This window comes from Cuculus canorus, chromosome 22, assembly GCF_017976375.1.
Source record: "Cuculus canorus isolate bCucCan1 chromosome 22, bCucCan1.pri, whole genome shotgun sequence".
In the NCBI taxonomy this organism is placed as follows: domain Eukaryota; kingdom Metazoa; phylum Chordata; class Aves; order Cuculiformes; family Cuculidae; genus Cuculus; species Cuculus canorus.
Window position 1 is genome coordinate 6,326,647 of NC_071422.1, and position 17,398 is coordinate 6,344,044.

General features: G+C 51.8%; 3 protein-coding genes across 8 annotated transcripts; 2 read left to right on the top strand and 1 right to left on the bottom strand.

The window, feature by feature from the left end:
- Positions 1–94: 94 nt before the first annotated feature.
- On the bottom strand, positions 95–5,010 carry DNALI1 (dynein axonemal light intermediate chain 1). 2 transcript variants are annotated; one of them, XM_054086691.1, is made up of 5 exons: positions 4,779–5,010; positions 4,527–4,696; positions 3,255–3,433; positions 2,138–2,302; positions 95–930 (listed from the first exon to the last, which is right to left on the bottom strand). In XM_054086691.1, exons 1-5 carry the CDS (start codon positions 4,937–4,939, stop codon positions 895–897), a joined length of 711 nt encoding a protein of 236 aa, XP_053942666.1. In that variant the 5' UTR covers positions 4,940–5,010; the 3' UTR covers positions 95–894. The 2 variants fall into 2 exon arrangements, with proteins under 2 accessions (XP_053942666.1, XP_053942665.1); XM_054086690.1 differs by having other exon boundaries at positions 4,527–4,699.
- A 133-nt stretch (positions 5,011–5,143) lies between these two features.
- SNIP1 (Smad nuclear interacting protein 1) lies at positions 5,144–9,081 on the top strand. Of its 2 annotated transcripts, XR_008453346.1 has the most exons (5): positions 5,144–5,343; positions 5,664–5,760; positions 6,239–6,828; positions 7,585–8,545; positions 8,718–9,081. XR_008453346.1 is itself a non-coding variant. In XM_054086676.1 (4 exons), the coding sequence occupies exons 1-4, from the start codon at positions 5,186–5,188 to the stop codon at positions 7,847–7,849; spliced, it is 1,110 nt and encodes a 369-aa protein (XP_053942651.1). In that variant the 5' UTR covers positions 5,144–5,185; the 3' UTR covers positions 7,850–9,080. The 2 variants fall into 2 exon arrangements, 1 of the variants encoding a protein (XP_053942651.1); XM_054086676.1 differs by having other exon boundaries at positions 7,585–9,080.
- Positions 9,082–10,033: 952 nt separating this feature from the next.
- MEAF6 (MYST/Esa1 associated factor 6) lies at positions 10,034–17,284 on the top strand. Of its 4 annotated transcripts, none has more exons than XR_008453347.1 (8): positions 10,034–10,191; positions 10,273–10,388; positions 10,945–11,032; positions 11,490–11,535; positions 12,184–12,376; positions 15,253–15,310; positions 15,954–15,987; positions 16,466–17,284. XR_008453347.1 is itself a non-coding variant. In XM_054086693.1 (8 exons), exons 1-8 carry the CDS (start codon positions 10,096–10,098, stop codon positions 16,472–16,474), a joined length of 612 nt encoding a protein of 203 aa, XP_053942668.1. In that variant the 5' UTR covers positions 10,034–10,095; the 3' UTR covers positions 16,475–17,284. The 4 variants fall into 4 exon arrangements, 3 of the variants coding, with proteins under 3 accessions (XP_053942668.1, XP_053942669.1, XP_053942667.1); XM_054086693.1 differs by lacking the exon at positions 15,253–15,310 and adding an exon at positions 15,119–15,148; XM_054086694.1 differs by lacking the exon at positions 15,253–15,310.
- The last annotated feature ends 114 nt before the right edge of the window (positions 17,285–17,398 follow it).

Below are 17,398 nucleotides of genomic sequence, written 5' to 3' on the forward strand. Positions count from 1 at the left end.
GGTGGGATTGCTCCGTCTTGTTCCCGGGAGCAGCGGCTCGCCCTTTGTTTCTGCATCATCTGAAAGTTCTTTATGCAGTTGGAGATGGTGGCATTTCCACATCACCATCTCCGGCCAGGAAACACTGCGCTGGAAAAACATCTCCTGAAGCGTTGCTGGGCGGTGGTTCGGTGTTTGTCTGGAATCTGGCTCTGTAGAGCTTTTCTTTTGACCACAGTGAATTCTTTTTTCCCTGGGCTTGTGGTGTGTTGCCAGTGGGTGACACAGGTACTTCCAGTAGAGGTTCCATTTCCTGCCACCCAGATGTGATGGTGGAATGGTACTGGACCCCTTCATTTCAGGAGAAATAACCCCGTGGAGAGCTCTGGAGCTGCTCATGCCAGGTTACCACGAGAGGCTCTGAGGTACGGTTGGCATCAACGCAAGGAAATGCCCTCTGGGCACCTGCCTGGGAATTCTCTGCGGTTTGGTTCTTGGTTGGACTTGATCTTAGAGGTCTTTTCCAACCTTAAAGGCTATGATTCTATGAATGTAGACCCCTTGTATGTTACTTCTGACTTCTTTACATTTTCAAAGTAATAATGTTACACAGATGATTGCATATAAAAATGTTTATTAATTCATTGCGTTGAAGGTTTTCTAATGTGTTACAACAGGGAAGTGCCAGATGGGGTCACTACTTGAGGAGCTGAAGGTTGAGATGGCATCAAAGAGGAGTTATTAAAGCTCTGGCATTTCAACTCGGAGAGAGAGAGAAAGAGAGAAGGAATACAATCACACTGCCTTCAGTTACCGGTAAGTGAACATTCGAGATTGTTTTATGAAGACAAATCCTTGTCACTAATTGCAAACTTCTTGCTCTGACTTTGCTGCCAGGATGGCCGACAAACAAATCTACTTATTTACTGCAGTGATGCTTTCAAGTTGGGCCTGAAAAACAAAGGACAGAGTAAGTCAAATTAGATCGAACCTAAAAAACAAACCCATGTTGCTGAGAAGTGATAAATTGTCTGTTAGATCCTCAAAGGGAGGAGTGGAGGGACACTGCAGTGCTTCAGAGGAGCAGGCCAGGGTGTTTTTCCCTCACTATGACATTCCTGACTACATGTTTTATAAATTAGCTTTTCATTCTTGGCATACAGGCGTGTTGCATTCTGAGAAGAAAAGAGCTGGCCCAGGCTCCATACAATGAGACTCGTTTCATAATGTAAAGCATTGAAGAGGAAATTAAATAAAAGCTGTTGAAAGAGTGGTCTGAATGCTCCGATTTCGGGCTGGACCGTTCCCTAAATTAAACGCTTGGTGCTCTGGCATTTGGAAGAGAAACTCTGGGACAAAGCAGCTGGGAACAGTGAATTTGTCAGTTAGTGAGACAACTTGACACCCAATTAGGAGATTGATCAGAGAGTGACCTGTGCTTAGGGAGCCAGCAGCGCTTGGAGCTTCCAGGACTCCTGGATTCTCCTCTTCCTAGAGCTGCCGTTGGAACAGACGACAACAGGAGCGTGTACGCAGCTGTTAAGGGGCTTATGCTTCAAGGAAGGAACAAGGACCCAGTGGCACAACACTTGATTGAACAGTTCTTCCATTTTGTGCCCTGAACCATTTCCAGATGGCCTCAAGGCCTCAGTGATTTAGGAAGGAGAGACTTCCGAAACAGAGAAGATGAGGAAAGCAGCTCCGTGCTGAGCTCTTAATCGGGGAGTGCGGGGATAGGGAAAAGGGGAATAGTTTTCAGCTGAAAGAGGGGAGATTGAGATGAGATCTTAGAGAGAAATGTTTTGCTGTGAGGGTGGGGAGGCCGTGGCCCAGGTTGCCCAGAGCAGTGGTGGCTGTCCCACCAGAGCCCTGGGCAATCACCAGGAAGCCTCTGGTTCAGTGAAGGTGTGGCTGGAGCGCAGCCCCCGTGCCTGCTGCTTGCCTGTTGCTGGTGAGCAACGAACGGCCCATGCTGACAGAGCAAGGAACGAGGGACTGTGGAAGCGCTGCGTTCCCATTTCATTGCGAACTTGAAGTGGAACACTAACACAAATCATAAATGTAACACTCTCAAATGACACAAAATCATATTTTTCTAATTACAAAATAAGTAGTTTTACCATTTCTGTTTGGAATTGTGTTTCTTCTTTTTACTAACCTTCAGCTGTTGATTCATTCGTTTCAGGAACTGAACCTCTTCAGTGTGTTTCTTTTCCTCCAGCTGCTGCTTTTCATTTCCACGTTTTTCAATCGTTTCACATCTAGCTTTCTCTTCACTCACTTGTCTTTCTAGCTCCCGCTTTTCCTCTTCTAGCTCTGCAATCTTGGAAAGATAAACAGATCTCTTAAGTTTTGTTTGTTAATAATCCACTTTCCATTAAGAGGGACAAAATTGTACAGTGCTTCGGCACATAATTTATGAAGCACAATTACGCATAGAACAATGAGAGGAGTGTTTGATGGCCTGTGCTGCCATCCAGTGGAAATGGAAATCATAGAAGCATGGAATGGTTTGAGTTGGAAGGGACCTCAAAGCCCATCCAGTTCCACCCCCTGCCATGGGCAGGGACACCTCCCACTGGATCAGGGGCTCCAAGCCCCATCCAACCTGGCCTGGAACCCCTCCAGGGATGGGGCAGCCACCACTGCTCTGGGTAACCTGTTCCAGGGCCTCCCCACCCTCACAGCAAAACATTTCTTCCTAAGATCTCATCTCAATCTTTCAGCTTCAAACCATTCCGCCTCGTCCCATCCCTGCACTCCCTGATCCAGAGCCCCTCCTCAGCTTTCCTGGAGCCCCTTTCTGTACTGGAAGCTGCTCTAAGGTCTCCCCAGAGTCGTCTCTTCTCCAGGCTGAACAACCCCACCTCTCTCAGTCTGTCCTCGTACAGAAGGTTCTCCAGCCCTCAGCTCATCTTTGTGGCCTCCTCTGGACAAATCCATGTCCTTCCTGTGCTGAGTGCTCCAGAACTGAACACAGGGCTCCAGGTGAGGTTTCAGGAGAGCAGAGTGAAGGGGCAGAATCCTCTCCCTCCCCTGCTGGTCCCATTGCTTTGGATGCAGCCCAGGACATGGTTGGTTTCTGGGTTGCAAGAACACGTTGCCGACTCATGTTGAGCTTCTCCCCCAGCACCCCAAGCCTTTCTCCTCCAGGCTGCTCTCAATCCATTCGCTTGGAATTGCTGAGCATGTGATTGATTTCGTATCACATTTTACTTTTAATCTCCTGCTTCACGTGCAGAAAATGACATTATTGAATTAACCAACCAACTTACTCTCTTTTCCATGTCAGAATTGCCTTGCTCAGCCTGTAGCGCCTTCCGCATGCCGAATGCCACGCTGCTCTCGTACAGCGTCTGATAAGCTGCGATTGTCATCTGGATTTCATCCCTGACTCGGAGCAGCAGCAGCCCTTGCTCGGCACAGTTGATTGTGGTTATGCGGATCAGTTCGTCTTTAAAGAAAAGGGACAACGATGGAATGAGAGCAGCTGTTGTACGTTTACCTGGGAACGTTGGATGCACAGGGTCTGGAGCTGATATCTTTACCTGTTCTTTGTGCCACAAAGGCAGGGGTTTAACAGAGACACAGGTTTTGTTTTGTTACGTTAGAGCTGTGGCATCAGGTGCTGACAAGAAGAGTGGAGCGGTGGGGAGGCACTGATGGTGCTAACAGCAAAAGCTCCGTGGCACGGGCTTGGAACTGGATGATTTCTAAGGTCCCTTCCAACCCAAACCATTCTCTGATCAATACACTATGGTCTAAGCTCTGCAATGTGGTGCCTATTCCAGGGAAACAAAGGTGGGAGGAGATCCCTGTATTCAAGATATAGAATTAAGTGTATCCTCATCCTTTCTTGCAGTTGCGGGGAAGCCTCCAGAGGAGTTTGGAGCCTCCAGAAGAATCAGGAGCCTCCAGAAGAATCCTGCTTAACCCAAAGACAATCCCTCAGATCAGCAGAGCCTGTAAGAGTGCTTAGCAGTTACACAGGGGTTTAAGTTATTTTAAATTAATTGTTAAGTACAACTGAGAGAGGTTTGTGCCACTTTGCATCTTGCATTTAGACATGTGTGTAGGGGAACCCTCCCAGCTGATGCTGCTGTCAGTTTTGGGGGTACCACGAGGACTCTGCGCAGAGCTGGGATGGCCAGGGTCCTCCAGGATCCCCCACTGGTGCCCCAAACCTTGCCTTGGGCTGGGAGAGAGGATGCTGAGGGGGGAGATTGGGGTGGAATATGGGTGCTGGGAAGCGGGAACCAGGGATGCCCTGGGGAGGAGGAACTGGGTTGCTGGGGGACCGGTGGAATTGGGGTGCAGGGTAGGGGGAAATGCGGATACTAGAGGGGAAAAGGGAGATGCTGGGAGGGAAACCAAGGTGCTGGGTAGGGGAAAATGGGGACACTGAGGGGAAAAGGGAGATACTGGGAGGGAAACTATACTGCTGGGTAGGGGAAAAACAAGGACACTATTTGGGGGGGGGATAAACCGGGGTGCCGGGGCTGGGGGCTCTGGGATGAAGGCGAGGAGTGGTGTGCGGCGGCGGGTACCGAAGCACTGCCGGTAGAGCTCCCTGCGCACGGGGCAGATGCCGGTCTCCCGCGCCTGCCGCTCCTGCAGCCGCCGGTCCAGATGCTCCTGCAAGTGGATGATATCCGCGCGTGTGCTGGGCGCGCTGGACACCTCCTGCACCCAGCGCCGGTTCTCCTCCTCCCATTCCCTGCTGGGCAGAGCCGGGGTTCAGCGGCCGGGGACGGGCCCCGGGGTTAACGGGGCGGGTGGGGGGAAGCCGTCCCGCTCACCGCGGCGGCAGGATGACGTTGAGGAGCTCCTGCGGCGGCTCTCCGGGCGTCGAGGGGCGCCCTTTGGGCGGCTGGGCCCGCGGGGAGCGGCTGGCGAGCACGGGCGGGTTGTAGCGCAGCAGCGAGTCGGCGGGCGCCATGGCGCCGGCGCTAGTTGCCATGGAGACGGCGACGCCGTCTCTACACCCGCGGCGGCGGAAGTGCTCCCATACCGGAAGCGGTGCAAACTTCCGGTAGTGCACTAGAGGCGGTACAGCTCGCTGCGCGCCTCACTCCTGGACCGGAAGTGAGAGTATAGGGCGGGGGTTTGTTGCCATGGTGACCGCGCAGCTGGCTGCTTGCCCCCTCCCTGCGGCGGAAGTGCTCCCGCACCGGAAGCGGTGCGCACTTCCGGGAGCGGCGGCGCCATGGAGGAGGAGGCGACGGGCGGGCGGCGGCGGGAGCGGCGGCGCGGGGAGGCCAAGGCCGAGAAGCGCAGCCCCCAGCGCGCCGCCTCCCGCTCGGCTCGGGGCAGCCAGTCGCCGCCCGCCGAGGAGCGGAGGGGTAGCCGCGGCGGCAGCAGCAGGTAAAGCGGCCCGGTCACCGGGGCTCGCGCCCTGCCCGCCGCCCAGCGTTCACCGTGCTTCTCTGTCCCCCTCCCCTCATCCCAATCCTCTCTTCCTCCTCCTCTCCCTCTTCTGTTCTGCCCCATTTTATCTCTTTGCTCATCTCCCCCTTCCTCTTTCCTTTTCTTCCGCTGCTTCTCTGCCTCTTCTCTCTCTCTCTCCTTCTCATCTTTACCCCGTTCTCTTCCCTGTTGCTCTCACTTCTTCCGCTCACCCCCCCACCTGGTACCCCCTCCTCTCCCCTTTCCTCTCGTCCCCCCCTCCTCTCCCTGTCCCCCAGGTCACCCAAGAAGAAGAGCAAGCCTGAGCGGAGGAGCCGGTCCCCGCGTGGCAGGAGGAGCCGCAGCCCACGCCGTGACACCGTGAAGGTGAAGCAGGTAAATGGAGCAGTGGGGCTGGGGCTGCCTGCAGAGGGATTCCAGACTTTGTGTTGCCTGGATCCGCTGTCACAGCTGCTCCTGCAGGATTTAGCTATGCGAGGTACGGAAAAATGCTTCTTGTCTGGTAGTGGCTCTCTCCTACCTCTTGTAGCATGGCCTGGCAGGAGAGGATTGGGTCTTGGCAGGAGAGAGGGGGATCTAGCAGGCGGCAGGGAGGGATCCTGGCAGGAGAAAGAAGGTCCTGGCAGGAGAAGGGGGCCTCCTGTAGTGCCACAGCTCTTGTGCCACTACGCAGGCTGACCCTGTAGGCTCCCTCGTGTGCTTGGTTTCGCTTACTTTGTGTCAGATCTGCAGGTAATATGGCTGAGCACGTGGTTCCCGTGTGTGGGATTGTGGTTTTATTAAACGCTGAGGTAGATGTGCTGCTCTCCATTCTCATTTTGTACCCATCAGTGTTAATGATTCCTCATTACAGGAGCGAGATGATCACTGGCGTCGAGGAAACGAGGAGCGGAAGCAGCGACACTCCTCGGAGCAGGAACACAGGAGAGAGAGGAGTGGGGACAGAGACAGGCACAGAGACCACTCGGACAGAAGGAAGAATCCAAGTGAAAGACCTGGAGCTCGAGGCCACGAGCGGGAGAGGGATGTCCAGAACATCCGCGAGCAGCAGGCAGAGAGGGAGTTTTATAATGAGAGAAGACGAGAGCATCGACAGACTCAAGAGGGCAACAGCACTGACCAGAATCCAGAACTCCGTCAATCGGATAATAAACCTAAAGAAAAACCCTCTGTAAACAAAGAGAAGCCAAGCTTCGAGTTGTCTGGTGCACTGCTGGAGGACACCAACACCTTCCGAGGTGTTGTGATCAAATACAGCGAGCCTCCCGAAGCACGCATTCCGAAGAAGCGATGGCGCCTCTATCCCTTTAAAAACGACGAGTTTCTGCCGGTTATGTACATCCACCGGCAGAGCGCTTATCTGCTGGGCCGGCACCGCCGGATCGCCGACATTCCCATTGACCACCCCTCCTGCTCCAAGCAGCACGCCGTGTTCCAGTACCGGTGAGTGCTGCTTTGCCCGCGGGAGGAACGGGGCTGACTGGGAGCTCCTGGAGAAAAACAGCACGCTCCTCTTCTCCAGGCTAAACAATCCCAGTTCCCTCAGCTGCTCCTCATAAGACGAAGACACAGATCTTCTCTGGAGCAGGCGGGGTTGTCTTCTGCTGGAGACAAAGCTTTGCTTTTAGGGAGCGGACAGCTGTTCCACTCTTGGAATCTGTATGGTATCTTCAGAGGTTTAAGGTGATGAGGAGGAGACTGGAGCATCTCTGTCAGGAGGAGAGGCTGGGAGCCCTGGGTCTGTTCCTTTGGAAAAGAGCAGATGGAGAGGGGATCCCATCAATGCTGATCAATATCTGATGGGTGAGGAGCAGGAGGAACGGGGCCAGATTCTGCTCAGTGATGCCCAGTGACAGAACAAGGGGCACTGGGCACAAACTGAAACACAGGAAGTTCTTTTTGAACATGAGGAAAAACTTCTTTCCTGTGTGGGTGACCGAGCCCTGGAACGAGCTTCCCCGGGAGGGAGCGAAGTCTCCTTTGGAGAGATCCAACCCACCTGCACGCGCTGCTGTGCAGGTGTTGGACTGGATGGGCTCCAAAGGGCCGTTCTAGGATTCTGTCTGAGTCTTTGTGCTCTCATAGATGCGTTCAGATCTCTGCGAACGCAGATCGGTGTCGGCTGCAGCAGGATTGTGTTGGGAATCAGTGTGTTCTGTCTCACTGCTCTGACTGAAACGGTGTTGTTTGCTTTGCCAGGCTTGTGGAGTACACTCGTGCCGACGGTACCGTTGGCCGCAGGGTGAGGCCCTACATCATCGATCTGGGCTCCGGAAACGGCACCTTCCTCAACAACCAGCGGATCGAGCCGCAACGCTACTATGAACTGAAGGAAAAGGACGTCCTGAAGTTTGGATTCAGCAGCAGGGAGTATGTTCTCCTCCATGAATCCTCAGATAAATCAGAGGCCAACGCAAAGGACGATGATGAGGAGGATGAGAAGGAGGACGAGTCTGACAGTTAACAGATGAGGAAGAGAAGGGGGGACAGGGAAAGGAACCTTTTGCAGTGGAACAGGCGGTGGGATCTGAACACAGGAGCGTGGCAGCACTGATGCCTCTTATTGCCTTAAAGCCCTTTTCCGTTGCTGCCCAGTTCTCGTGGTTTTATTTGGGGGGGATTTCATTGATTGTTCATCTTTGATAGTTCTGCATATCAGGAAATGCAGCTTTTTTTTTTTCCTTTCCCGTTTTTTCCCCCCCTGGGAAGCAGCAGAGCACCAGGGCTTGAAAACTCTGGTGCTGGAACTGCCTAGGCAGTGTTGGGAGACTGTCCTCTTCCAGGGAATGACATAAAGCACAGCTGGTGTGTTTAGAAGTAGTGGTGTTAACTGTTTCGTCACGACCCTTTGCAACTCTATACGGAGATGCTGATTAGGCAGTAACGAATGCGTTTTAGGACACTTGTGAGGCAGAGCTCCCCCAAGTTCCTTTGCTTGTCAGGAGTCGGACGGAATTCACCAGGCTCAGCGTGAAGAAGGCAGAATCATCGCAAAATCTCTTATGAATTTGTGCGTTCTGGGGAGTTGGTTTCTCTTTGGATGACTTTTGGAGATGGGTATTCCTGCCTGAGCGTTACAGGGTTTTTTGAAACAGAGCTTGAACGCTTTCTGGGAAGGATGCTGTGATGCGAGGCTGCCGTCCCGCTCGGTGCCTGCCAGGTTTGTGTCCCAGCAGGCGATGCCGAGGCTGTGCTGGGCACTGAGTGTCCTGCTCCAAAGCTGGGGCTGGAATTCTACCCTGTGAATCCTTGGTTTATGTTTCCATGAATCCCCTCTCTGTGGTGATGCCTTTTTGCCACAGCTTGCACTATTTAAGTTTTCTTTATTATAGAGTTCTTCGGTCATTTGTTGGAAGCAGTCTTCTCCCCTGTGAATGGAAGCAGTGCTTTAGGAAGTGGAAAACCAGTTCCACTCATGGAAGTACGTGGCTATTTTTGGCTCTCTTCTCCCCATTGTGTTGCGGTACCAGAGCTGTGGATTCTCCACACCATAGACTGAGCTGTTGTGTTGGTTCTGTGGTCGCAGGCGGGTTGGTGCCCGCTGCGCACGGATTCTGTGCGCACGGGAACGTTTCTGGTGTGAATATGGGACACTGGGACAGGTTTTTGGGCAGCAGGGAATGGGGTTTGGCGGGAGGATCGCATTTATATGTACTGGAGGGATTTTTAAATAAAGACTTTGTACGTTCAGCGCCGGTTATTTGGTTCCCCTGGAAATGTTCTTGCCAGAGTGGCCCTGGAGCCTGATCGGGGTCACAGATGCGCTCACACTTGGGAATGTGACATTGCTATGGGGCTTAACTGGTGGAGATCCGTACTGGGAAGGGGCAGCCTGAGCCCATCCGTCTCTTGTGTCAGAGCCTTCAGACTTAATGCAGTTCAACGGAAGCTGAGCCCTGGCTAAAGAGCCTTTGATGGAATTGGACAAATGTACCCAACGCTGGAATGAGAGACTCCGAGTGGGGCATTTCCCACAGATGGGAGCGTGGGGCTGGAGGTGTGTGGAACTGGGATACATGGGGCTGGGCATGTGGAGCTAGAGGCACTCAAGACAGAGATACGGGGCTGGAGAGCATGGACGGTGGGGTGTGGGGCTGGGGTACACTTGGAGCTAGGGCTGCGGAACTGGGGCTGAGGGTGCAGATTGCTGGGGGCACTTGGAGCTGGGGGCGCAGATCAGACTGGGGCACAGCTGGGGGTGCAGAGCTTGGAGCTGGGGGGACACAGAGCTGGGGGTGCAGAGGCTGGAGCTGGGGTGGAGGGCTGGGGGCACTCAGAGCTGGGGGTGCGGAGCTCAGAGCTGGGGTGGAGGGCTGGGGGCACTTGGAGCTGGGGGCGCAGATGGGACTGGGGCACGGAGCTGGGGGTGCGGAGGGCTGGGGGCACACGGAGCTGGGGGTGCAGAGCTCGGAGCTGGGGACGCTCGGGGTGGGGGTCCGGAGCTGAGGTCACTCGGAGCTGGGTCGTGCGGAGCTCAGAGCTGGGGGCGCTCGGAGCTGGGGCGCAGGGCTAAAGCACTCCGAGTTAGAGACGTTCGGCGCAGAGAGGAGCGCGGCGGGGACGGCGGAACTGGCGGAGCCCGGAACCGCGGCGGGGGGGGCGGAGCTCGGAGCCCGGAGGCGCGCGGGGGCGGAGCCGGAAGCGCGCCGGGGGGGTGGTGTTCGGCGCTGCCCCCGTCGGGCGCCCCGCTCGGCCCCGCCCCGCGCCGCCATGGCCGCGCTGCACGCCAAGGCCGGGGGGCCGCCGCAGATCCCGGACACGCGGCGGGAGCTGGCGGAGCTGGTGAAGCGCAAGCAGGAGCTGGCGGTGAGCGGCGGGCGGGGCCGAGGCCGGGGCCGGGCGGGGGCGGGTGCGGGCCGGGCCCTCCATGCGCTGCCTGTGCCGCAGGAGACGCTGGCCAACCTGGAGCGGCAGATCTATGCCTTCGAGGGCAGCTACCTGGAGGACACGCAGATGTACGGCAACATCATCCGCGGCTGGGACCGCTACCTCACCAACCAGAAGTGAGACCTGCCCTGCCCCGACCACCCTGACCCTGTCCCCTCCTTTTTTTGCCCCTGCCCACCTTTGCCTGCCTCTGTCCTGCCCTGCCCACTCCTATTTTGCCCCTATTCCTGTCCCTGCCTCTGCCCCAGCCTGCCATTCCCTGCCCCTACCCTTTCTCCCTCCTGTTTTGCCCCTGTCCCTGCCCTGCTCTCTCCTATTTTGCCCCTATCTCTGTCCCTGCCTGCTCCTGTTTTGCCCCTATCCCTGTCCCTATCCCTGCCCCAGCCTGCCTTTCCCTACCCCTACTCCTTCTCCCTCCTATTTTGCTCCTGTCCCTGCCCTTCTCCCTCCTGTTTTGCCCCTGCCCTCTCCTTTTTTGCCCCTGTCCCTGCCCCTGCCTGCTTTGTCTGTCGCTGCCCCTCCTGCCCCTGCCCTTGTTTTGCTCCTGCCGTGCCCACCACACTCCTGTCCCTCACTCCTGCTCTGCCTGCCCTTGCTTTGCTCCTGCTCCTCCCTGTCCCTGTCCCTGCCCAGCCCGCCAGGCCCCTGTGATGTTGTTTCTGTCCGTTTCAGGAACTCCAACAGCAAAAATGACCGGAGGAACCGCAAGTTCAAGGAAGCTGAGCGGCTCTTCAGCAAGTCCTCGGTCACCTCGGCAGCGGTGAGTGCTAGGCTGGTCCCCATCCCAAACCCATCTTCATCCTTATCCCATCTCCATCTGTGCCCCCATCCCATCCCTGTCCTTGTCCCTAGGTGCTCCTTGGTACCGTGGCAGTTGCTAGGGCTGCTGCAGGACCCATTTTCCATTTAAGCTCCTGTCCCTGACCTGGGCATCATCACTCCCCTGTTGCAGAGATCCCTTTCTCAGAAACCCTTTTCCTCACGCCCAGAGCGGTGAAGGAGAACCACAGCCAAGAGGCACTCGTGCCGCATGCTTGTCGCTGCAATCCGTGTCTTCTTCCTTTTGCTCGTAACCCCCTTCTGCTGTGCCATGCTGGCTCTGTCAGGCAAAGACCTTCTGTGTCTCTGTGCGGTGATCCATGAGGGTCTGAGCATTTGGAAAGCACCAAGTAAATTAATAAGCAGTAAGCAAATGAGCATCCCTTTTGGTTTTCCAGGCTGTCAGTGCATTGGCTGGAGTTCAGGATCAGCTCATTGAGAAGCGTAAGTCACTTCTTCCATTTCTTTCAGAATTTGGAAGGATCTACACTTCTTCCCACCGTTCAGCTCTGTCTGGAGCTGTGCTGGTGGCTCCCCAGCAGCGTTCCCCATCCAGCGACCTTTGCTGCTCCTCTTTGTCCGACTCCCGAGTGCTCCCAGCGTAACCCAGGCTGCAAAAGTCACCACAGTGGCACTGGGAGAAACGGTGATAACACTGAGCTCCCTTTCTCAAGTAAAGATTTATGCTCAGCAAGGGTTTATTGTGCATAAAACTTGTCTCAATGCCTTTGGTGCTCTTTGGAGAAAGAGATTCAAGGAGCTGTGGCTTTGTTTCTGGTTGTGTCCATCAGTCAGATACAAGTTGGGAGTAGCCACGGGAGTTTTAAACGTGTTTGTGTATTCAGTACTAAATCGGATGCAGTTCTTTTGTGCTTCAGTTGAATCAGGGAGTCATTAAGGTTGGAAAAGACCTCTAAGATCATCCAGTCCAACCGTTGTTGAGGTGTTTTTCAGGTTCTCTTCTTTCCCTCCTGGTGCCAGGAGGCTCAGCACCGCTCTGCTGCCCCCTTGGCTGCTGCTGGGGTTGTGTCCACCATGCAGGGCTTTGCCGGGGCGGTAACCGCTCTCCTTGTCTGTCTTTGTCCCACTTAGGGGAGCCAGGCAGCGGCACAGAGAGTGACACTTCTCCAGACTTTCACAATCAGGAGAATGAGCCCAACCAGGAGGATGCCGAAGAGCTGGATGGGTCTGTGCAGGGGGTAAAACCCCAGAAAGCTGCTTCTTCCACTTCTTCTGGGAGCCACCACAGCAGCCACAAAAAACGAAAGAACAAAAATCGACACAGGTTAGTGGCCAGCAGCCTTCTCGTGCTTGTTGAACTGTTACGTGTTGCTGAATTTACTGCGTTATGTGAAAGGAGTGAGTCACTTGTCAGAAGAATGGGCAGCTCAGGTCCTTGATTTGGGGCATTTCTCTGGTTTTTAGTTGTGTGCATCCTGTAGTGTCTGCCAGGGCCTGATGGATCATGGAGGGGACAGCACGCTGAGAAGGTTAAACACACTGGTGCAGACTCCAGCGCTGGGCCAGCTTTGCTTTTGGCCAGGCTTTTTCAGCTTTTCTGGCTGGCCAGGACCATGAAGCTGTCTGCCTTCCCGCTGAGCAGGATTGCGGTCCTGGCCTCCTGTGCTTGCTTCGTGGTTTCTGTGGAACCAAGTAAGATAGGAATGTCAGTGCTTCAGTACTTTCCGTGGAGGAGGAGGAAGAAAAAACAGATCAGAATGTTTTGGGGGTTGTAGATGCTCTCAGCATCATCACTTAGATTTCCACTCCAAGCCCTTGCAACTGCCGTGTCCCAAAGTGAGTCGTCTTTGATGATGGTGTAGGAGTTGCTTTGTCACGTTCCCCTCAGAGCGTTTGTTTTAAACTGACCGTGGTTGCCAGAACTGGCACGTGAAGATTGTTAGAACTAAAGGAGCTTTTACAAATCAAACGTTCTTGCTCACTCCGAGCTTGTTGACTCCGCGTGGGGATGGGCTTTCCTTTTTCAGGGACCATCCCACACACGTTTAAAAGAGAGAAATGTTTTAAGGACTAGTGGTTGAAATTCCTAAAGGCGGTTGGGGCAGGTTAATTTGGGAGATGCGGAGGTAGGTACAGTGCCTGAAAAATGTTTAACTACTTTTTCTCTTTCGTTAGGTTTTGACCCATTAGTGTGGCGTTAATTCTTAGCTCAGAATTTTCCTCCTACAGCAGTCTTAATTAGGCCAACATCCTAAAGTGCTGGATGTCCCTTGGGTTTCTCGTGAGCTGGGAATCCAAAGCAATTCAAACCTGTTTTTTGCCTGTAGACAATTGGAAAGAAGTTCAGGAATAACACAAGAAACTACATATGTGATCAAGTTCAGAGAAACAATTGGTAAAGCTGAAGTGCAGCTTCAAAAAAACTGCTATTTCAAAGAAAGAAAGAAAAAAAGCACTTGCCTGGACAGCAAACCCATCCGCTGCAGAGGCGGTGGGTGCGATACAACTGCTGTCAATAATATAAATCCTTTTACTCTGTTACCCAAGCCCAGCTTTAGCGACAGGAGTTAGGAAGAAACTGCCAGGTTGTGTTGCTCTGGGGCTTCTTCTCCTTCCCTTCGGCTGCCGCAGCTGGTGCTGGCTACTGTTGGGGACAGCATGTTGGACATGAGGAGCCCCGGTCTGATCTGGTATGGCAATTCTTATCATCCTAAGAGACACGTCTGGCACCGCAGAAAGGTTCTTCCAGTTTGTAATTGATTCATTTTGTGATGCTTAGTATGGCCAGAGAGAGAAAAAAGAAGAGAATTAAGTTCATCTGCAATAAAAATGCTGTCAAAACCGTGAATGACTTTACTGGCCGCCCCTTAATTTTGGCAGAAAACATTTTTTAGGTATATCGAGGTTAAAAAAAACCCAAATGACAAGCGAGTCCCAGCTGAGTGCTCCATGTCTTTCTCTCTGGTGTCATGGAATGAGAGACAAATATAAAGCAATACTAGTGTTTGGGGTTTATCCCGAAGCTTTTCCACGTAGAATCATAGAATCGTTAGGATTGGAAGGGACTTTAAAGATCATGTAATTCCAACCCTACTGCCATAGGCAGGGACATCCCACTTGCCAGCATCCCTTTGGGTAGTGTTCCTGAGGAACTGGGAATGCTGGGAACAGGCAGCCTGGAGGTGCTCTGACTCCACTGGGTTTTCTGCTTCACCTGCCACTGGGAGCAGCAGGGAGGGTTGAGTTTGGACTGGGCAGAACTGGTGTGAACAGGCAGTTTGCCTCAAACGGTTCCAACCAGGAATCCATGCAAGTTCCAGTGTCTTTGTTGAAGTCATCCTCTGTTCCCTTGGAGACCGCAGGAAGGTCAAGACGATGTTTTTCTGTGCGCACAGCAATTTTCACGGCTAAAAAAGTATTTCAAGAGGAAGCAGTGCTGTTTCCTCTTAGAAATCCAGTGCTGGAAGGAGCTGATGTGAGTCCTTTCCGACAAGCCCTGGCGGTAGCTTCGGGCAGGACTATCCTGGGGACAAGGGCTTGGGGTGGCACTAGGCTGTCCTCAGCCCTGGGTGAGTGTGAAGGGATGTGTGCGTGTGAGAGTATCCCACTTGGCTCTGGGTCTTCCCTTCTGCCTGAACGAGCTCTGCTTTGCCTTAATAATCCAGACGGAGCTCCTGCTCCGGTCAGTTTGCAAGCAGCTCCATTTTCCTCTCTGCCTGTAAGCTGGCGTGCGCTCCCAAATATCTGATAGCTTCCTCCTTCAGCCCCTAAAATTCCCTCTGTAAAAATCACTCTGCTTCTGTTCTAACACCTCTTTTTTCCCAGAAAATCCAATTGGGGAGGGGGACTCTGGATTGCCGAATCTGGAGCGCTTTTTTCGTTGCCCAATTCTGGTTAAGATATCTTACAAACTTTATGGCATTTGAACACTGGCTTTATTCTTTATTTTATTTCACTTCATTTTTTTTTTTCAGTAATCTCGCTAGGGTGGCTAATCAACTAATTGATTTAATTCGTTAGTATATTAATTTCTATTGCTTTCTTCCTTTCAAATGCTGCCCCTCAGCCCGTCTGGCATGTTTGATTATGACTTTGAGTAAGTTTTGACTTGAATTAGTACTTGTGCTGTGTTGTTAGTGTGTAGACACCAATGTGCCTTTTGAGACCTTTCTAACCCATAGTTTATCTGTTTAATTGTAGGTATGTATATTAGGTTAGGCTGGGAAGTTTTTTTTAAAAACAGAAAAGCGTGATGGAGGTAACATTTTATTTAATAACTTCAGCAAAATTAAATTAACTTCACTCTCCTTTACCTTTCTATTTCATTTTTTAAAATAGATAAACTTTTAAACTTAAAAAAAAAACTTAGTGTAAAAACTTGATTCTTCTGGCTTTGCTTCTTAAGGAGATTTAGCGTAGACTTGGATATTTCCTTCTGGAAAAAAATGTAATGAACTCAGTACCTTTGACTCATGTAATCCCTGTCATCTCGCACTCCTGTCTCTATTCCGAGTAAATAACCATTACCACTATGTCTGCATAATTGCCTCTGGCATAGTTACACGTCTAACAAATTAACATAGAGCATGCGTATTTAACCTGATTTCTTTATGCTGCCTAACTTCCCTGTGATTTTGATTATGAACCTTAATTAACTCTTGTTTGGAGTGGACGGAATATGCATTTTGGCAAATAATAAAGAATCCGCTCTCCGTCTCTTTGCTGCTCTCTTGCCCAGTAACATTGGGACAGGGATTTGGCTCAGCCGAATTGAGAATGTGGATTGAATTAACCAAATAGTCTTTGTTGTAGCCTGTGCCATATGCAGTAGCTGGTGCTTTGAACCCTAGTGTTGGTTTAATGTATTGAAATGGACGTTTCTCTTGTCTTTCCAACCGCAGGATTGATCTCAAGTTAAACAAAAAGCCAAGAGCCGTAAGTATCAGTGCTCTGTCACTGTTTTCATTGCTCATCTGTAGACTTTGAGTGGCTGACTGACTCCTAATCGTAAAAAAGCCTCCCTCTGCTGTAATTTAAGACCTTATTTTCATGGTTGAGGAGTATCACGGTATGAAATAAGCATTGTTTTCTGGATTCAGCAGTAAACAAGCCCAGGTGAGCTTGTTCTGAAGCTTGGTCACAGTTAACCTTGTGCATTTTATCTGAACGAAACTATTGTGGGTCCTTTTATCATCTGGAACATTTAGAGCACCGGGTTTTGGTGGATGTGTTCTTGAACCAAGGTTTTGAAGGATCCTTTCTTTTGAACGTTTAGCTACAAGAAAAAAATAAATCTCTTTTCTGTTTTGCCTGCGACTAACGGTGTGTAGGAATGAGACTGAGAATCCCAGCTCTGCAAGCAGAATTGAAGGTAGGGAGGTCTTAATGTGCCCATCCTTTCCGTTCTCTGCAGGACTACTAGACTCATCAGTGCTGCTGCTCCTGGGATTTAGGTCTGTGTGAATCCCCGCTGAGAAAAACGCCAGTCAAGTGAACGAGGGCGATGGCAGCTCCCTGGCCAAGTGTCTGCAGCTGGGAGCGGCTCGCTCGAAAGAACTTCAATGGGGGGAGAAACCTTGGACCATGTACTTTGCATCGTTTTTAAATCGCCTGAGTTGCAGGAAGACTTAAGGTGTAGTAGTAGTAATAGTCCTCAATTCCTGACTATTCTGTGCTTCCACGTCTGTCGGGAACTTCCTAAAATTGGCCAATCTCGCTGCTGCCGCCCCTGTCATCTGCAAACCCATGGAGAGGAGTTTCTTTTTCCACTGGAACCGGGCTATGATTCAATGTGTCCCAGCCGTGTTGTAAGGCTTAGATTACTTTTGTGGCTGATACTTAGCTTTGTAGCTTTGTTTTTGGTTTGTTTTTCATTTTTTTTGTTGGTTATGTTCTTGGTGGTTGTCTTTTTTTTTTTAAACTGAGGTGTATCGTTAACAAATTGACTTTTGGTTTCTTTGTTTTAATCCATTAGAGTGGAAGGTTCTTCATTTTGTGGAACAGCTCGTTTTGATTCTTACTCAAGCAGAGGAGAAGGTGCTTAGACCTTCTTTCTCTAACTTGAATTTTAAACACCATCCCCTAAGATTTCTACAGTGCTTTTAGATGCAGGGAAGACTGGAGCTCAGAGTCACCTTGCTCTTTGCTGTCTTTGAGGTTAGGTGGATTCTCTTTTTAATACAAACCTCTCTCATTTGTACATAAACAATAAAAGTTCAATGTTTGTCTCTCTTCTCATGTTTTTTTCAGTCCACAATTTGACTCTTGGTGCTTTTGATTCTCTTATCTGCTTTATGAGATGACTTTGCTTGAATTCTCCCACTGTTCCTTCTCTCCTGACCCTCAG